Consider the following 18,988-nt stretch of genomic DNA (forward strand, 5'->3'; position numbering starts at 1 on the left):
TCGTACCACTGCACTCCAGCCTGGGCAACAAGAGCAAAACTCTATCTCAAAAAACAACAACAACAACAAAGTGTAGGCCAGGCAAGGTGGCTCATGCCTGTAATCCCAGTGCTTTGGGAGGATCAGGAGGTCAGGAGCATGAGACCAGCCTGGCCAACATGGTAAAACCTCATTTCTACTAAAAATACAAAAAGGTAGCCGGGTGTGGTGGCAGGTGCCTGTAATCCCAGCTACTCAGGAGGCTGAGGCAAGAGAATCACTTGAACCTGGGAGACGGAGGTTGCAGTGAACTGAGATCGTGTCACTGCACTCTAGCCTGGGCAACAAGAGTGAAATTCTGTCTCAAAAAAAAAAAAAATGGAGAATCCAAATGAACTCTCTTGAAAGTCCTTGTTTCCATTCACGGCAGCACCTCCCTAGACCTCTCATTGCTGTGCCCCAGTGAGTGACTAAAGCTATTTGCTCTGAAAAGACTCCAGCAAAAGGAGAGAGTGAAATAGGAAGCGTGGCTACCTGAAGGAAATGATCAGTCCAGGGTCTAATGTTTCTTTAAAATTTGGTTCAAGGCAGGTGGATCACTTGAGTTCGAAACCAACATGGTCAAATCTTGTCTGTACTGAAAGTACAAAAGTTAGCCGGGCATGGTGACTCATGCCTGTAATTCTAGCTACTTAGAAGGCTGAGGCAGGAGAATTGCTTGAATCCAGGAGAGGGGGGTTGCAGTGAGCCAAGATTGCACCACTGCACTCCAGCCTGGGCAAAGGAGTGAGACTCCATCTCAAAAAAAAAAAAAAAAGGTTGGTTCTCAGTGTTACAGCTCTTAGAATTTGTCTAGCAGGCTTTCTGTTTTTTTGCCAGAAGGCCCCAAAAATGTTAAACAAGTCAGTTCCCCAAGTGAGGGCTGACAATGAGTCTGCCCATGGCAGGCCCTGGCAGAGGGGTTGTCAGCAATGGCTCTGGTGGAAGAAGTACTGATTTCCTTTCTGGCTCCTAGGACATCTGTCCCTTGCTTCTCACCTTAAGTATGGGCCAACTGGTACATGAACACTCAATAATTGTTTACTAATTAAGTCCCTTTATTTAATTTAATCACTTCCCTAGGAGGGCCATTTGGTGCCTTCAATGCTGTTTGCATGGACTCTCCCAACCCCATAACCCCCACCAACATACAAATGGGGTCTGGAGGCCAAGACCATTCTTGGCATGTTGCTATCAACTGTGAACTCACAGAATAAAGGAATGACACAGCTGTTCACATGAAGTCAGGTCTCCCACATGCATTTATTCAACAAACTCTGAGATTACTTCTGAGCCTGGTACTGCCAGGCATAGTCCTTTCCTTCAGAGCACTCACTACAGGTCTAATAAGGCAGACAGATCACTAAATGAGCACATACTCTACAATGTAGTATTAAGTAGACCTGGAACAATGACCTCTACCTGGGGATGTCAAAGAAGGCTTCACTGATGAGCTGATACTTGGCTCAGGGATCATGTAATTCAGCATCATGATGGGTCTTTACCAGGGACATTTGCAAATGGGGAAAGGAAGAAAAAAGAAAATTTCAGGACACACCCAGTCCCCTGTTGGGGCAGCTATGGGATGGAAGCCTGCGTCTCTTCTCTAGCCTGACTTCAGCTTAGCCTTTTTGCCTATGCTGGTGTGCAAAGAAAAGGCAGAATCAAGGTCAACCCTCCTTAGTATAGCAAGAGGAAAAAGCAACCAGTCTCCACATTTTCTTGCCTTTGTTTTGTTTATCAAGGGAAATCTTGTTCTTATTTTTATGGCAAATGTTTATGACTTTGAACCAGGAACTTGCCTGCCTCATATTTCTCTTGTACTGCTTTATCCTGTTTCCTGACTTGCTAGTTTTGAGATTGCATAAGTGTTGTTAGAGGATTTCCAGCAACATCAAAGGGCAGAGAGACTGCCTCCCCTGAACTCTGGGGCAGCTGTGGAAATCTCTCTTGCCCTCTTTGCTAGTAGTTGCTTTTCCCAGGTAAAGGGCAGCTCTGAACACCCAAATCTGGCTGGATTTTCCTCCTGCCTGACAGTATGTAAAAGGTGTCTTGGCTCCACGTTAGAAACTTCTTCTTTTCAAACAATAGCAAGCAGTTCGGCCTGACTCATTCAAAAAAGGAATGTATTGGGAGGAGACTTGGTGGTTCACAGAATCAACTAGAAGGCTGGAGAGCCAGACTTTGAAAATAAACAAGAACTAATGGAGGCTGTGCAGCGAAAGCAGGGGACAGGCCAGGATTACTACTGCCCTTGCGCCCCCTGACTTGTGATCGTTTCTCACCTGTCCCAGTGTGTCTCTTTTACTCACGTAAGAGTTCCAGTCTGTGGAAGAAGTATCAAATTGATTAAGTTCAGGTCTCAGGACTGTACTGTGACTGGGCTGGCTTTCAAAGCAGGAGGGGGAGTTCTGTCTCCCCAAGACTTACACAATATGAAGAAAGTGTTCAGATGTCTACTACAGCCCTGTTTGCCGGAATGGTGAGCGAAGATTAGGAGAGGAGCTATCAGCAGCATGAGCAACACTTATGGGAGACCCCAGGTGGATACACCAGTCCTTAGAGAGAAAATCAGGACTGGAGTTTAGTTGAGATTGTATTTCTTGGGAGAAACTCAAGTGAGAAATAATGACAACTAACACCACTTATTGGTGGCCTACTGTGAGCCTGGCACTATTCTATGTGATCAAATCTCCCTTACTCTTTATCTGGCAGGTATGTAGTAGTATCCCTGTTTTACACATGAGGAAATGGAGGGAGGTTCAGAAAGATGGGGCCATCTTCCAGGTTCATACAGCTACTGGCATTCAAACTGAAGTCTGCCATACTTTGGAACTCACACTCTTTCCTACTTCACTGGTTTTCTATATCTGGGATACACCAAATTGAAGAGTACCTTTTTCTCCCTGTTTCATTTTGAGAAATCAAGGGTGGGCAGTGAGCCTGTCTACGAATCCTTCTCTGCCACTTCTAGGCGGTTGCTATCAGTTGCCATTTGCCAGCTAACAGACTATATTCCTCTTTCATCTTGCTAGGTGATTTTCAAGGAAAGTCAAAAGCGTCTTGCTGCGTTGTTTTTTGTTTTGATCTTTACTTTTCTTGCTGCTTCCCCTGAAGTAGAAAAAGCTGCTAACTAGGATCTGAGGACCCCACCAGGGATAAATGTGAGCACAAACACAGTGCCCAGACTCTGATGAATGCTGGGTATACCCTGGGTTTTAGAACAAAGTGTCCTATGTGTGAGTAACTCACCAGATATGCCACAGTTAAACTCAAGAAGGTATTCTTGGTGAAGGTTTAGGGCATGCAGTCTCAGTCTCCTGAGCCACCAGCCAAAATTCTTCCACATGCACATAGCATGCTGTGACCTAATTCTGTACCAAGTCCATCACGCAGTTTCTGTGGCAGCCAGGGCCCAGAGATCACAAATTGGATGTTTCTTCCATTGAATATGCTGACTGGGTGACTCCTCAGCAAGCAGAAATCTGGGAGATTTAGCTCAAACAGAATGACAGTTTTAGGAGAGGGGCTTTCTGGAGACCATCTAATTCCATTTTATGATCTGGACACAAAAGGGACAGCCTGGCCATTCCTGGGCCTGAGGAGGCTGTTGCCATCTCTGAGCAATGCTGTTGGGGTCTAGTTCAGAGCCCGAGATAGTTTCTTTTCTTGAAAACCAAAATGAACCTTAGGAGACCAGAAGAGCAAAGTGGAAAATCTCATTTGCCCACACTTATCTGTCTGGGGCCCACTGAAGTTCGTAGAGAAGAAGAAGCCTGTATGCATCTTTCTCATGAATCCTCTTTTGTCCAAGGATATATGAGTAACATCTGAATGAAAGAAGACCACGAGAATGGAATGGTTTCAGGCCTGGGGCTGAGGGCCAGGCTGGAGGAGAAAAGTTAAGTTATTCTGACCAAAGCAAACAGAGGCTGGGTGTCACCCAGTGTCTGCAGGGAAAAGGTGACATATGTGTACTTAACGGGAACATGACAGCCCAGCACTCCTCCCCAGCAACTGCCGATCTGAAAGGGAATCTGGTTCAGTTCCGGGAACAGTCAGCCCTCACCCAGCCTCACCAAGAGGCCTGGCCTGTCAGGAGTGCCCCCGGGGAAGGCAAGCTGCACTTTCCCTGCACTTTCTTTGCATGCACTCTCTACTTTCCTGTGAAGCCCTATCTTTGGACAACTGTGGTGAATTCAGTGCATAATTAAAAAGCAAACAAACTTGCCCCAGAGGAACATTTACAATTTAGGTAGACATTTGTGTATAAGCAGTAGTTCATGCTTTGTTGAATTTCTAAAAATAAACATGATTTTGTTGAAAGATTTCTGACCTCTAATGTACTTTAACCAATATATTACCATCTCTGAATTATTGAGACGGCTATGTAGTTGCTGCCTAAAAGAAAGATACATCTGTTGCTTCAGCTATGAACTATATAAATCCACTGTTACCACATACAAAGTCAACAGACACAAACTTGGAAAAATATTTGCCACACATTGGAAAAAGTGTTAACTGTCTTAATATATAAAGGTCTTTTTTTTTTTCTTGAGACAGGGTCTGACTCTATCACTCAGGCTGGAGTGCAGTGGCACAATCATATCTAACTACAACCTCAACCTCCTGGGCTCAGGTGATCCTACCGCCTCAGCCTCCTGGAGTAGCTGGAACTACATGCATGTGCAACCATGTGCAACTAATTTTTATATCTTTTATAGAGACAGGGCTTCGCCATGTTGCCAAGGCTGGTCTCCAACTCCTGGGCTCAAGCAATCACCTGACTCGGCCTCCCAAAATGCTGCTAGGATTACAGGCGTGAGCCACTGTGGCTGGCCCTAAAGAGGTCTTATAAATCAGTAAGTCCAATAATCTAATAGAAAAATGAGCAAAGAAAATGGACAGACCCCAGATCATATACAAATAGCTTTAAAATACACAAAAGTGTGTAGTCTCATTTATAATATATGCAATATAAATTAAGACATATATTATTTTTACCTTTCAGATTTCAGAGATCCAAAAGTTTGATAATGCACTAGGCATGGTGGCATGTGCCAACAGCGGTGGGCTACTTGCAGGGGATAGGCCCAGGAGCTGCCGGCCACAGCACTCATTCTAAAGAAGTGAAACCTTTGGGAGGCCGAGGCGGGTGGATTGCGAGGTCAGGAGATCGAGACCATCCTGGTCAACATGGTGAAACCCCGTCTCTACTAAAAGTACAAAAAAAAATTAGCTGGGCATGGTGGCGCGTGCCTGTAATCCCAACTACTCGGGAGGCTGAGGCAGGAGAATTGCCTGAACCCAGGAGGCGGAGGTTGCGGTGAGCCGAGATCGCGCCATTGCACTCCAGCCTGGGTAACAAGAGGGAAACTCCGTCTCAAAAAAAAAAAAAAAAAAGAAGGGAAACTTGAGACCCCAGAGAGCAGGGGTTGATCCCACGCAGATTGGTGGGCAAAGTTGATCACCCCAAATTTCAATGGCACTGGGAACACTTACACACTCTGACCTGGACTAAGGCTGCCAGGATGGGCCATGGCTCTTTAAAAGTTAAAGAGGCCAGGCACAGTGGTGTGCACCTGTAGTCACAGCTACTGGGGAGGTTGAGGCAGGAGGATCACTTGAGCCCAGGAGTTCAAATCCAGACTGGGCAACACAGCAAGACCCCATCTAAAAAAAGTTTGATAATCCACTGTGTTAGTGAGTGTATTAGTGTGATCTCACACTGCTGTAAATAAATACCTGAGACTGGCTAATTTATAAAGAAAAGAGGTTTAATTGGTTCATGGTTCTGCAGGTTGTATGGGAAACATAGGCTTCTGCTTCTGAGGGGGCCACAGGAAGCTTCCAGTCATGGTGGAAGATGAAGGGGAAGCAGGTACCTTTTATATGGCCAGAGCAGAAGCAAGGGAGGGGTGTGTGGGTGCCACATACTTTTAAATGTCCAGATCTCATAAGAACTTACTCACTAGTATGACTCAGGGGGATGGTGCCAAACCATTCATGATAAAACTGCCCTCATGATCCAGTTGCCTCCTACCAGAACTCACCCCAACATGAAGGATTACAACTGAACATGAGACTTGGGTGGGGACACAGATCTAAACCATATCAGTGAGGACACAGAAAAATAAGCACTTGCATACATTTTTTATGGGAATGTAAATTGGTATGGCCTCTGTGGAAGTGATTGACAATATCAAATAGAAAATTCACGTACCCTGTTGCAGTTATCTATTGCCATGTAACAAACTACCCCCAAACTTAGTGGTTTGCACTCTTATAATTATTTTGCTCATGTTTTTGAGTGTCAGAAATTTAGGAAGAGCTAGGCTGAGGAATTCTTTCCTGATCAGTATGGTGTCAGCGAGGGTGGCTGACACTGCAGGATTTGCTTCCAAGATGGTTTGGTTACTTGCCCATCCGATGCCTAAGTGCTCCTTGGCCTCTTTCCCCTCTCCACATGCCATCTCGTGCTCCTGGGCCTCTCCATATGGCTTGTATTGCTCATAGCTTAGTTGTCTCAGAGTAGTCACGCTGCCAAGAGGCAGGAAGTGGAAGCTACCAGGCCACTTAAAGGCCATGTCCAGAACTAGTCCAATAAACCTTCTGCTACATTCTGTTGGTCAAAGCAGTTACTGTCATCCCTAAGCTCATATCCAAGGGGATGGCGAAATAGACCTCACCTCTTCTGGGTAGAGTAGAGGCAAAGTCACACTGCAGAAAAGCTTGGGAGGTAGAAGATTTTTTCATGATTATCTTCATAAAGTACAATCTACTATGTACACTTTAACCCACCAATTCCATCTTTTAGAAATTTATCCTGTAAGTGGACTTACAAATGTGAGCAACGATATATGAACAAGGGTATTTGTTACTAAATTAGTAATAGCAAAAGACTGGATTAACCTAAATGTCCGATAATAGAGTTATTTAACCCAATTTATTTGTGCCCATGCAATGGACAGCTATATGCTTGTCTTTAAAAAACCTATGCACTGACTTTGAATAAACTCTAAGATACACTTTGAAATGAAAAAATAAAGGTGCAGGGTAGGCACGCTCATGCCTGTAATCCCAGCACTTTGGGAGGCCAAAATGGGTGGATCACCTGAAGTCAGGGGTTTAAGACCACCCTGAGCAACATAATAAAACCCCTGACCTGGGCATCTCTACTAAAAATACAAAAATTAGCCAGGCATGGTGGTGTACCCCATCGCTTGAACCCAGGAGGCAGAAGTTTCAGTGAGCTGAGATAGCACCATTGCACTCCAGCCTGGGTGACAGAGTGAGATTCTGTCTCAAAAAAAAAAAAAAATTTTTTTTTAGTAGAGACTAGGTCTCACTATGTTGCCCAGTCTGGTCCCAAATTCCTGGTCTCAAGTGATCTTCCCACCTTAGCTTCCCAAAGTGCTGGGATTACAGGTGTGAGCCACCACACCCAGTTCCATCTCTATTAAAAAAAAAAAAAAGGTACTTACAGAAAGAAATGTTTCTATAAGTCCTTTATAAAAAATCCTTGGAAATCATATATGAAACTAAGCCCTCATCTGTGTTGGGACTGTTGGGGACACACAGAGGTGGGGAAATCCTGATTGGAGTCTGGCTGCTGCTACTGTCTCATCTTACCCACTCACTTCCTAGTTCTGCTCAATCTGAAGTCCAAATCCTGCTCTCTTAGGAAGGCTGCACTGACATCCACAATGCACAGTTCTTTACACTGGTCATGTTCACATGACAGCATGGCCTTTGGAACCAGACATTCGGGGGTTAAGTTTTGCCTCTACTGTTTATTAGCTACCTGACCTTGACAAAATAATGTCTCTAAGTCTCAGCTTTCTCACTTGTAAAATGGGCTTATACTGATACCTACTTCTCAGGAATAAGAGGATTAACAAGATGCGTAGAGCACTTAGCACAGTGGTGGCACTAACAAAGTGGTATTTAGTATTCCACCCACTGTCACATCACATTAACCATATCCAACAAAGAGAGTGGGCATCAAAGCAAGAAACCACCGGGACTTGTGGAGTGGGCTTTGCTTTGGCGTCATCAGTTCAGATTTCAAGTGCCAAAGCATGTAGAATGGGGGCCAACATCTCCCCGCCTATCAGCTCCTTGATATAGGACCTGGTCAGGAACAGCAAGGTCTGTGGTTCTAAGCCCGGCTAAGCCTAGCCATCTAAGGGGCTCTTCAAAAGAACTCTCCCAGGCCTGAGGAAGTTTGAGATACTGAAGGGGGCAGACATCTGTCTCTTCATGTATCAGAAAAATATAAATATATGCATATTTTCCTCCTCTGCATGTACACTCACCCCCCAACCACCATCACTAAGGAAGACTCCAGCTTTGTGGCAGTTTCTTTCCTCTTTTCTCCAAGATTCTCTGTGTTTTTGTAATAATGAGATAGGAAGAGTCAGTGCCCTCCAGCCAAAGACCACCAAGAACACACCTGTAGTTAAACAATTCGGGTTCACTGCTTTTTGAAGTGGGTGAGGATTCGTAGCATGGGAAACCATGTGGTATCTCAGGAAATGAGCATTAGAAAGGACTTATAGGATCTGGGTTTGTGTTAGTGGTTTTTAAGAGGGTTAAAGAAGCAGAACTTTCCTTTGTGCCAGATGCTGTCAGGGAACAAGAGTAATTCTATGATTGGGTATATTAATAAATCTTATCTAGAAGGAGGAACAATTAGAGTGAGCCTAAAGCTGCAATTGGTGAAGAAGCACAATGCACTCACATTAGCTAGGACAGAAAGATGTCTGGTCATTTTTGTGGCTTGGACAATGTTCATGCTTTTGTCTGTGTTAGACATGATCAGACTCCTGTTGCTTTTGTCTTGATCCATCATAGTTAAAGAATGGCCCTGTCTCATGGTGATATCCGGTGAAATGGCTTACGTCCAATGGGATGACACTAAGGCCTTGCTGTGAATGTCAGGACAAATTCTGGCAACACCGAGGTCCGGTTGGGGCTTTCAGATATTAGGGGCTACTTTTCTCTTTCTCAGAACAGAAGAGGCTAAGAGAGACATGGGTAGGCAGGATTTGTTTTCTGGGGACTTAAGTAGACAGTTAAGCTCTACCTACTATAGAGCGTGCAGGAGGTGAGGGGTAGCTGGGTGGAGTGGGTTAATAAGAATCACTCTGGACACTGTGTCCCCATGGTTTTCAAGACATGTAAGTAAAAAAATAAGCAATTTTTTATTTTTTGAGACAGAGTCTTACTCTGTTTCCCAGGCTGGAACGAAGTGGTGTGATCTCGGCTCACTGTGGCCTGTGCCTCCCGGGTTTAAGTGATTTTTGTGCCTCAGCCTCCCAAGTAGCTGGGACTACAGGTGCATGCCACCATGCTCAGCTAATTTTTTTTTAATCTTTTTGTAGCGTTGACGCTTCACCATGTTACCAAGGCTGGTCTTGAACTCCTGAGCTCGAGCGATCTGCCTACCTTGGCCTCCCAAAGTGCTGGGATTATAGGCACGAGCCACTGCCCCAACCAACATGAACAATTAAAAAAAATTTGTTTGTTTGTTTGCTGTGCTGTCTTTCTTCTATTGTGATGCTGCTGTGAGACGATGTGGATCAGGGTCTTAAAAACCTTAAAAGTCTTTCAGGCTGGTGTGGTGGCTCATGTCCGTAATCTCAGAACTTTGGGAGGCCAAGGCGGGTGGATCACCAGTGGTCAATAGTTTGAGACCAGCCCAGCTAACATGGCGAACCCCATCTTTACTAAAAATACAAAAAGTATCTGGGCATGGTGCCAGGTGCCTGTAATCCCAGCTACTTGGGAGGCTAAAGCAGGGAGAATTGCTTGAACCTGGGAGGCAGAGGTTTCAGGGAGCCGAGATCAGCCCACAGCACTCCAGCCTGGGTGACAGAGGGAGACTCCATCTCAAACAAAACAAAACAAAACAAAACAACAACAAAAGTCTTTCAAAGCCAAAATGTTCTGAGGCACTGTGTTAAAGCCTAGAGCTCCAGCTGAAGCTAGTGCCTGAGTCCAGATGATGTTGAAGAAGGAGCAGGGCCCAGAGGGCACCACTCTCAGAAGCCAGGCTCAAATGTTTCTTACCTCCACCCCAAGATGACCCAAGAAGACAGAGTTCCTCAGACTCCCAGTGTCCCTAGGAGGTGGCAACCTTGACTCCTGGCCAGAGTTCAGAGTCCTGGTTGTTAACACCAATAAACCTTTATATGCCAGGGATACTACCATGAGAAGACATGGTCCCTGAGCCCAGCCCTGCTGATCCTGTGGGAGGGGGAGGACAGCAGAGGACAAAGGCAGAGACCTGAGTGCTGGAGAGACTCAGCAAAGGGCCCCCAGCCATTCTCAGGAATGGAGCATTTCTTGGTAGAGTGGTATTCCTGAAATAGTTTGGAAAGCTGGGGCAGGGGAGCCTGAGGACACAGCAAGGAGCTCAGTGGCAGGAGCAGGCAGAGCAATCTTTGAAGAATGGAGGTCCTGAGAGGTGAGGGCCTTGAGCACCAGCGTCCAGCCTTAGCGGGTATGCATATGTTCAGCTCCCTGAGGACCCATTCAGGGCAGCTAGGGTGCACATAAGTCCAGGGGCTTCCCTGTGCTCTGCCCTCCCTCCCCACCCCGCCACCCGGTAGCAGGTTGAGGGCCCAGGCCATACTGGGTAGTGGGAGAAATGGAAAGAAATGGGACAGGAACAGGAGACAAGAGCCCATGGTGGAAGTCAAAGAGCTGGAAGAGTTTTGGAAATGGGAGTCTGGGGGAAGAATTGATCAAGGGGCGAGTTACCCAGCTGGACAGGTGGGAGGCAAGAGGCCCTGGCAGCTTTGTTTTATTGGCCGGGCTTGGAGAGGAAAGTGGGTAGCCGTCTGGCGCCTGAAGGCCCGCTCTGGACCTCCCCACCGAGGGAGGTGTCGGGTCCCCAGGGACACGGCCCCCGAGCATTACGCGTGCTGAGGACGCGCTGGAGGCCGGTAGGCGGTCGCATCAGTCGCCTTCCCACCCCTTCGCTCAAGTTTTTCCGGTCTAGAGCAAGAGGTCTGTGCCCGGCGCGAGAACGCACTGTCCACCCCTCCGGCCTGGGACTGGGCTGGCGCGCGGACGCTACCTAGAGGCAGTGACTCCCGCCCCCGCGGCCGGACGTGGCGCCTCCCCTGCGGCCGCGGCCAGAGCCTGGAGGTGGGGTCGGAGCCGGAGACCGGGGCTCTGATGTCACCACGCGGCCGCGAGTGCCCAGGAGTGCGTCTCGGCAGGAGCCTCAGGTAGGCGGCGGGGGCGGGGGCCGGGGAGTCCGCCAACCCCGGGAGGCCGGCGGGGCTGCGGGCGGACGGGGTTGAGGGGCGGGTGGCGAGGCTGTGGCCGCGGGGCAGCCCGGGCGTCGTTCGGCCGGGACGTGTCCGGCTCCGCGCCGCGTCGGGTTGTGCGAGTGGAGTCGGGCCCCTGCGCGCCTCTCCCGGCTGCAGCGCTGTGAGGCGGAGACGCGACCCCCTCCCGGCAGGCGGCGCGGCGTGTGGCTTGGGGGCGCCGTGCTGTCTCACTCCGCCACCATCCGCTTCTGCCACTCGTCGCCAAGCCTCTGGAGAAGCCAGGTCCTTCCCTCCCGGGCTCGCCCTGTCTCCTGCGCGCGATCCTTTCCCGACGGTGAACCCAACCCGAAAGGCCGAGAACTGCGCGGGGCCACTACGACCATTCACTCTCGCGCAGCTCCACGTGTGTCTGCCGCCCCCTGCGGCCGCCAGAGCCTGCGCTTCTCTCCCTCCCGCGCTTAGGCTCCCAGAGCTTGAAGCCCAGGTAACCGGGTCTGTCCACGCCCCAGGCCGCCTCTCTCCGGGTGTTGCCAGCTTCCTGCATTTCCTGTGCATGGCACGGAGCTCGGGTCTTCGGAGATTCTGCATGTGGGGTGCAGCGACCGATGAGCCCTTAAACCAGCCGCTCACTGGGAGCGCGGATCCTTAGTGGGGTGCACTGTCGGTCCTGACAGACCGGGAGAATGGGGGGGGGGGGGACGCTGGGGACAGGGAGAGCCCGTGAACTTCCCAGAACGTCCACCTAGCTAGACCTAGTGATGGGTACTGGGGTTCGAGATGTGGTCCAGGACCCAGGAACTTAGTCTGGCAGGGAGACAGCACCCCCACAGTGAGCCCAGTACTGAGGGAGGACCCGCCGGGAGGGGCGGCCTGGACGGCCCCTGCACGGAGAGGTCAGATGTCAGGCAGCCTTGAGGGAGGTATGATCTAAAGCCTGATCGTTTGTTGTGTTTGAGGCTGTCCGTTCTATGCCTCCTCGGTCACCTTACCTGGATTTGTTCCTATTGCCTTGGTGTGATTTTATCCACCGGAAATAGTCTTCAGCTATTTCCCCAGTAACCTGTAACTAAAAACCTGGGTCTTGCCTGGATCACCCTCCACTGCTCAACTCCAGAGCCACATCCCAACTGCTGCCAAACTTGTCACAGACACCGTGAAGCCCAGACTGAAGGAGCACTGGACCCCAGCCCCAGCTTCCTCCTTTCAGACTGGTGCCTCCACCTGCCAGGCCACTAGCTTTGAAGGCCACACTCATCTTTGTCTCCTTTTCCTCTCTGCCTCCTTCATTCAGGTGACAAGTATACATCAAATGCCCACCCCAACTCCCCCTCCCAGGACTCCAATCTGTTGGCTTTCTAGCGGGGAGTCCAGGCTGCTCCCCCTTCTCTGGAGAGGCTTGGCGAAATGCCCGCAGAGCTCCTTGAGCTCCCCCTTCTGGACACCCTCCCTTTCAGCAGCAAGCACAGGCTTGGCAGCCCAGCCCACATGTGCCACTGCCACTGAGGTGGGGACCCCTAATATAGGGCTACTCCCAGCCACAGGGGCTGGCTGGACTGCAAGAGGCTCCCTGCAGCCAGACAAATGTGAAAATACCTTGTTGTTTTGTGCTGAGGCCCCCCGCAAAACACATAAAAGCAGCTGGGTCCTCTGGGCATGGTACACAATGTGAGCAAAGGACACATTGTGAGCAGCCTGCATAGATGTCAGCCTGATAGGGCCACCAATGCAAAAGCATCTTCAACAAGTTACAGTCAATAAGGAAACAGACATGTGTACACATTTTGATCACCCATTCAAGCTGTTTTTATTTGGTGAATTCAGAATCCTTTGTTAGCACAGTAACTCAAGACAGATTTTTAAGACCTCTTTTGAGGAAACATCTTTTTATTTGGTGACTCCCATCTGTAGCTGCAGCAAGCCACAATGGGCAGGATGGGTGGCATGAGCAAGTGCTCCCAAGCTGGACTCAGAAAGAGTAGGAAGAGAAAGGGCTTGTGTCTGAGCAGTCAGGGTGGGCTTCCTAGAAGAGGTGACTGTCCTCCCAGGAGCTGGTACTCAGAGTAGTTTCTTGTCCTCCTAAAGTTTAGAGTGGAAATACTTTGCAAAAGAGGTCCCCAACCCTAAGTGTGAGGGCCAACCTCCTGTGCTTAGTAGCCATACAAATGTCCCCAGATGGGTGACATCAAGATGTTCTGGTCCTAGGTCTGCTGAGAGCCTCTCCTGGGAATATTGTAGGTACTGCCTCTCCTTTTTAGGAAACACCATATCCTCCTACCACTAACCCCTGTACTTGCCCTAACCAGCAATCTGTAACATCCTCAGCCTCAGGGACATGGGTGGAGGGTGACTCTGAGTTCCCAATAGTGTCTAATTGGCTCAAATAAGCCTGCTTTTTGGTCCTCACCCTAGCTGCACTCCCCACCAAGCAGCTTAGAGAATGCAAGCCAGCCCCACAAAGTCTCCATAGTTGATAGGGAACCCAAAACCTCAACATTACCATTTCCCAAACCTCAAAATTGCTTTCACCCTGACCCAGGCACACCCACTCAATTCTTACCTTTGATCCTCCTCCCAGGATTGGAAAGGATCAATTTCTGGTCAGTCCTGCCCAAACCTGTGCTTACCTGCTCTGTTTGTACCTAATACTGCATGAGCAACCTCGCCAGTGTCTATGGTGGCAAGTGCTTCATCCATTCTCTCCTCTTCCCCAGAAAAGTAATAGGGAGGGAAGAAAGATGTGCAGAAGCTAAGGTGCTCTCTTCCTTCTCTGCCAAGGCCACCCCTACATCTACTCCCTGCAAGTCTGCTCTTTCCCTTGACGTTCAGCAAATATTGGTTTAACACTGACCACATGCCAGGCACTGTGCTGGGCCCTGAGAGTTCAGTAATGAAGAAGAACAGGGCCTGTCCCCAGGAAGTTCAGGGGTGTGAATGGGAGGAGGGAATCAGAAGCAAGCCAACAGGAACAGTGTGGGGTGATGGGGGCTGCTCAGCACACTGAAGGAATCCCAAAAGGTGAGAGACCTCTAACCTGAGTCCTACAGGAGAAGCAAGAGTAGAAGCAGGGCAAAGATGGGGGTCGGCCCACCGTACCTAGACAAAAGGCAGAGTCTGAGAAGTGGAGACCAGATTATTTTGGAATCTGCCCATAGTGCGTGGGAGGTAGGAGTGACTTTCCCGCCGTGGAGTGTAGGCTTTGTGAGGATTCAGGCTCTTGGGGGGCAGGAGGGATGGTAAGCTGCCTTTCAGCAGGGCTTGCTTCTAGGAAATTGATTCTGGCTGCAGGGAGTGTGGAGGCAGGCCTGGATTCCAGGCAGGCTTCTGCCACTTCTCAGCTGTGTGGCCCTGGACAAATCATTTCCCTTCAGATGCTCGTCTGTAAAATGCAGACAGCAGTTGTGACGATCAAAAAAATATATATATTTACATAAAGCACCTGGAACCGAACAGGCACAGAGGGAGGGAGGAACGCTGTGAAGCTGCCTCTGTCCCTTGCCCTGGGTCTTCCCCCATCCCTCCTTTCTTGGCTCCCCTGTGGTCTCAGACTGTTCTTGACCATTGTTTATCAGGGAAGGATCACATGGAGAAGCCAACAGAGCAGCCAGGAAGCAGCCTGGGTGGAACAGGGTTGGGGAGGAAAGGAGCATGGGTACATTCTCAGCGTTCCAGAAGGTCTCAGGGTACAGGCTGCTTGTGTGGGCAAGGGGAGCCCGGCATGGAATGAGCTGGTCTCAATTCCTTCCCCTGAGCTGGGCTCTCAACCTTCAGAGGTGCTCCCTGGGACTGGTCCTACTTCCCATGCCACCTCTGATCCCAAGTTGACGCTGCCAAAATCAGGGGAATGCCAGCGCTTGTGACGGTGTGACCACGGAGGGGAAGTTTAGTATGTGTCTGGCTGTCTGTGGTGACAGGGCCTGCAGGCCGCCCCCGCCCTCACATGGAGCTTCTTACCCAGCACCACGTCTGTGTTTTCCCAGGATCCAAGGAGCCAGCCAACCTCAGGATTCATCTGCGCAGCCATGGAGGCCCTGGAACCTGGGGATGACCGCGCCTCCCCGGCCTCGTCCACTAGCAGCCTGGACCTGCGGCATCTATCCCTGCACGCGGACTCGGCCTACAGCTCTTTCTCCGCAGCCTCTGGCGGCCTCGAGCCGCGCACGCCGTCGCCGGGGACGGACCTCTTTCCTTACTTAGACTGGGACTACGTGCGCGTTGTTTGGGGTGGCCCGGCCCCCGCCCCGCCCGACGCTGCCCTTTGCACATCCCCGCGGTCCCCTTCGCACATCCCCGCGGTCGCCGCCCGCAGTGGGCCGCAGCCAGCAGAGGTCCCGGGAACCCCAGGGCCACTGAGCAGGCAGGCCACCCCGCTGCTGTACGCGCTGGCGGCGGAGGCGGAGGCCGCGGCTCGGACTGCCGAGCCGCCCAGCCCGCCGGCCTCGAGGGCCGCCTACCGCCAGCGGCTGCAGGGTGCCCAGCGGCGAGTGCTCCGGGAGACGTCATTCCAGCGCAAGGAGCTCCGCATGAGCCTGCCCGCCCGCCTGCGGCCCACTGTCCCCGCACGGCCCCCGGTGACGCACCCGCGCTCCGCCTCGCTCAGCCACCCGGGCGGGGAGGGAGAGCCCGCGCGCTCCCGGGGTCCCGCGCCAGGAACCGCCGGCCGGGGTCGCCTAGCCAACAAGCAGCGGAAGTGGTGCTTCTCGGAGCCAGGAAAGCTGGATTGCGTGGGTCAGGGCGGTGGGCCGGCTGGGGAATGCCTGGGTGAGGCCTGCTCCAGCTCTGGCCTCGCTGGGCCTGAGCATTTGGAGTTCCAGCATCCGGCTCTGGCTAAGTTTGAAGATTGCCAGGTCGGATGGCTGCCTGAGAGGCAGTCTCAAGGCACAACGGACCTGGACTCCAGGGCCTTGAAGCTTGGTGATATCTATAGGCCTGCCAGTCGGAGTGAGAGCGCCTCAGTCGAAGCCTTGGGTTCCTGTGGTGGATCAGGAGGGACCATTCCCATTGCCCAGGTATGGAAGACAGGAAATGCAGGCGGGGGAGCATCTGGGAAACAAAACTTGAGCCACATTTCAGTAGACTGTTCACCCTTCCAGGCTGTTCCCGAAGGAGCAGAAACCCCCAGACCATTGTTTCAGACCAAACTTTCCAGGTGAGAGACAGGGACCACTCTGTAGACCAAGTTGGGGGAAGGCAGCTTGTATAGCTTTTGCTCAACAAAGGAAAGGGCTTCCTTACCTACCGCCAGTCTGAGCCTTCTGATTGTTTTGCACCCTACTGTCTCCCTGGTGCAACACCAAGAGCTTCCTTCCTGTCACTGTGGTCACTATGGGGTCCCTGCCTTTAGGTTCTTACCTCAGAGGGAGGCTGCGGTGGTACATCATGCAGAGGTACCCCAGATCAGCCCTGCTGACTGTAAGCAGAGGATCTCAGAGACCTGCACTGTGCCTGCTCGGCTCCCTTCCCTTCCTGATGAAGTGTTCCTGGAAGAGGCCCCGCTGGTCACAATGAGATCACCACCAGACCCCTGTGCCTCCCAGGGACCACCAGCCAGGTAATTCCCTCTTGCTTCCAAGCATCGTGCGGCACCCCCTGACACACACATCTACGAAACGCTAGAGGGGTAGGAACCCTCTCTAGCTGAAGCCTGGTGATGGGGGTAGGGACAGATGGCCCTTGGAGGCCACCATTTGTCTGTGGCTGGAGCTTTTCTTGATTCAGTGTCTTTTCTGCTTCCAGTGTTCATGCCTCTGACCAACAGTATGGAACTGGCTCAGGCCAAAGAATTGGCCAGGCTACAGTCCCCCCAGAGTACCTGCTCCATGAGTGTCCAGAAACTGCAGGGGCAGATGACTGCTGGCAGGGGGTAAATGGTTCCGTAGGTATTTCCAGACCCACAAGCCATACCCCCACTGGGACTGTAAATGATGACATCCCAACTATTGACCCCACTGGATTGACCACTAATCCCCCCACAGCTGCAGAGAGTGACCTCCTCAAACCTCTTCCAATTGATGCTTTGAGACTTTCAGGCAATGATACCCCAGGTCCTCTTCACAACACTGCCCTGGCCAGGGGCACTGGCCAGCCTGGTTCCAGGCCCACATGGCCTAGCCAGTGCCTCGAGGAGCTGGTTCAGGAGCTTGCCAGATTGGATCCCTCTCTAAGTGACACTCTTGCTTCCCAACCCAGCCCAGAGCCACCTCTGGTTCTGCTGGATGGGCTGATTCCTTTAGCAGAGGTCCGGGCTGCAATGCGGCCTGCCTATGGGGAGGCTGGAGAGGAGGCTGCTGGTACTTTTGAGCCAGGGTGAGTGAGGGGTACCAGGGATTCTGAACTCTGAGCCCCTGAAGTCGGGGGCAGGAAACTTAGCTTTGGCTTTGTTCCCAGGTCCTATCAACTCAGCTTCACCCAGCCCTTGCCAGCTCCTCAGGAGGAGGCAAGGCTTGAAAACCCTGCCACCGAGCCTGTGCCTGACCAGCCATGTGGCCAGGAGCTCCCTGTACCAAACAACAGCATCCAAGGCAAGAAAGTGAGTGGAGAGGGGCTGGTGGAGGCTGGGTGTGGGTAGGAGCCCAGAGCCTGGGCAGAAAAGTCAGGAGCCTGGCCCCAGCCTTGAGTCTTCCCCACAGGTGGAGCTGGCCGTCCTCCTCCAAAAGATTCTTCAGGACCTTCATATGGAGCAGGAGCGGCTGCAAGGGGAGGCCCAGGTATGGGCCAGGCGTCAAGTGGCTCTGGAGGCTGCAGTGCGCCAGGCTTGTGCTCCCCGGGAGCTGGAGCGGTTTAGCCGGTTCATGGCCGACTTAGAGCGCGTGCTTGGCCTCCTGCTGCTGTTGGGCAGTCGCCTGGCGCGCGTGCGCCGCGCCCTGGCCCGGGTGGCCTCAGACAGCGACGCTGACGAGCAGGTGAAAGAGGTTCAGGTTGCAAGCGGGTAGGGCGGTGAGGGGCCTGCTGCCTCTGGCTGGAACCATTCCGCGAGCGGTGGCGCCCTTGCTCGGCTCACGCCACCTCTTCCTGCGGCTCCAGGCCTCTCTGCTGCAGCGACTCCGGCTTCTGCAGAGGCAGGAGGAGGACGCTAAGGAGCTGAAGGAGCACGTGGCGCGGCGCGAGCGGGTGGTGCGGGAGGTGCTGACGCGAGCACTGCCGGTGGAGGAGCTGCGCGCCTATTGTGCCCTGTTGGCCGGCAAGGCCGCCATCCTGGCCCAGCAGCGCAGCCTGGACGAGCGCATCCGGTACCTTCAGGACCAACTGGACGCCATCAGGAACGACCTTGGCCATCATTCCCCATCTCCCAGGCTGTCCCGGCCCCCAGGGACCTGTCCTCCGGATCAGCCGCCCTTCCCTCTTCTCCTTACCTAGTTATAGATGGAGAGGGTGGGGAGCATCACCCCTACCTCTGCCCCACATAAGTGGGGTGATGCTGATTTATTCTGTGCTTTTCCCTTGAGGGATTGGGGAGGACCGAGGCCAGGGCTCTCTAAGATATTCCTCCAAAGTGTTCTCATGTGGCCTTACCCAGGTCTTGTGGGTTATTTGGCAATTAATGTATGGATCTTAAAACTGCAGTATTCCCCCATTTTGTGATGAGAGTTCGAGGCTGTCAGGGTTTGGTTGGAGGCAGGAGACAAGGGAGAGGAACACTTAAGGTGCAAAGCAGCCTCTTTTTTCTTCAATAAAAATGGTTAAGAAAA

The 18,988-nt window shown here is 51.6% G+C and overlaps 1 protein-coding gene, 1 long non-coding RNA gene and 1 other non-coding gene across 6 annotated transcripts; 2 read left to right on the forward strand and 1 right to left on the reverse strand.

Annotated features, from left to right (window-relative positions):
• The first annotated feature begins 806 nt into the window (after positions 1 to 806).
• On the forward strand, positions 807 to 867 carry LOC118151914 (U7 small nuclear RNA). The gene has a single exon (XR_004740307.1). It is a non-coding gene; the product is annotated as a U7 small nuclear RNA (small nuclear RNA).
• Positions 868 to 11,204: 10,337 nt separating this feature from the next.
• On the forward strand, positions 11,205 to 18,988 carry SHROOM1 (shroom family member 1). Of its 4 annotated transcripts, none has more exons than XM_078364845.1 (9): positions 11,205 to 11,258; positions 11,570 to 11,787; positions 15,281 to 16,309; positions 16,394 to 16,449; positions 16,645 to 16,851; positions 17,037 to 17,606; positions 17,688 to 17,829; positions 17,930 to 18,202; positions 18,324 to 18,988. In XM_078364845.1, the coding sequence occupies exons 3-9, from the start codon at positions 15,323 to 15,325 to the stop codon at positions 18,654 to 18,656; spliced, it is 2,568 nt and encodes an 855-aa protein (XP_078220971.1). In that variant the 5' UTR covers positions 11,205 to 11,258; positions 11,570 to 11,787; positions 15,281 to 15,322; the 3' UTR covers positions 18,657 to 18,988. The 4 variants fall into 4 exon arrangements, with proteins under 4 accessions (XP_078220971.1, XP_078220972.1, XP_035146745.1 ...); XM_078364846.1 differs by having other exon boundaries at positions 11,701 to 11,787; XM_035290854.3 differs by lacking the exon at positions 11,570 to 11,787.
• On the reverse strand, positions 13,170 to 14,527 carry LOC144581394 (uncharacterized). Its single transcript, XR_013532076.1, has 2 exons — positions 14,397 to 14,527; positions 13,170 to 13,379 (listed from the first exon to the last, which is right to left on the reverse strand). It is a non-coding gene; the product is annotated as an uncharacterized LOC144581394 (long non-coding RNA).

This window comes from Callithrix jacchus, chromosome 2, assembly GCF_049354715.1.
Source record: "Callithrix jacchus isolate 240 chromosome 2, calJac240_pri, whole genome shotgun sequence".
Classification (NCBI taxonomy): Eukaryota; Metazoa; Chordata; class Mammalia; order Primates; family Cebidae; genus Callithrix; species Callithrix jacchus.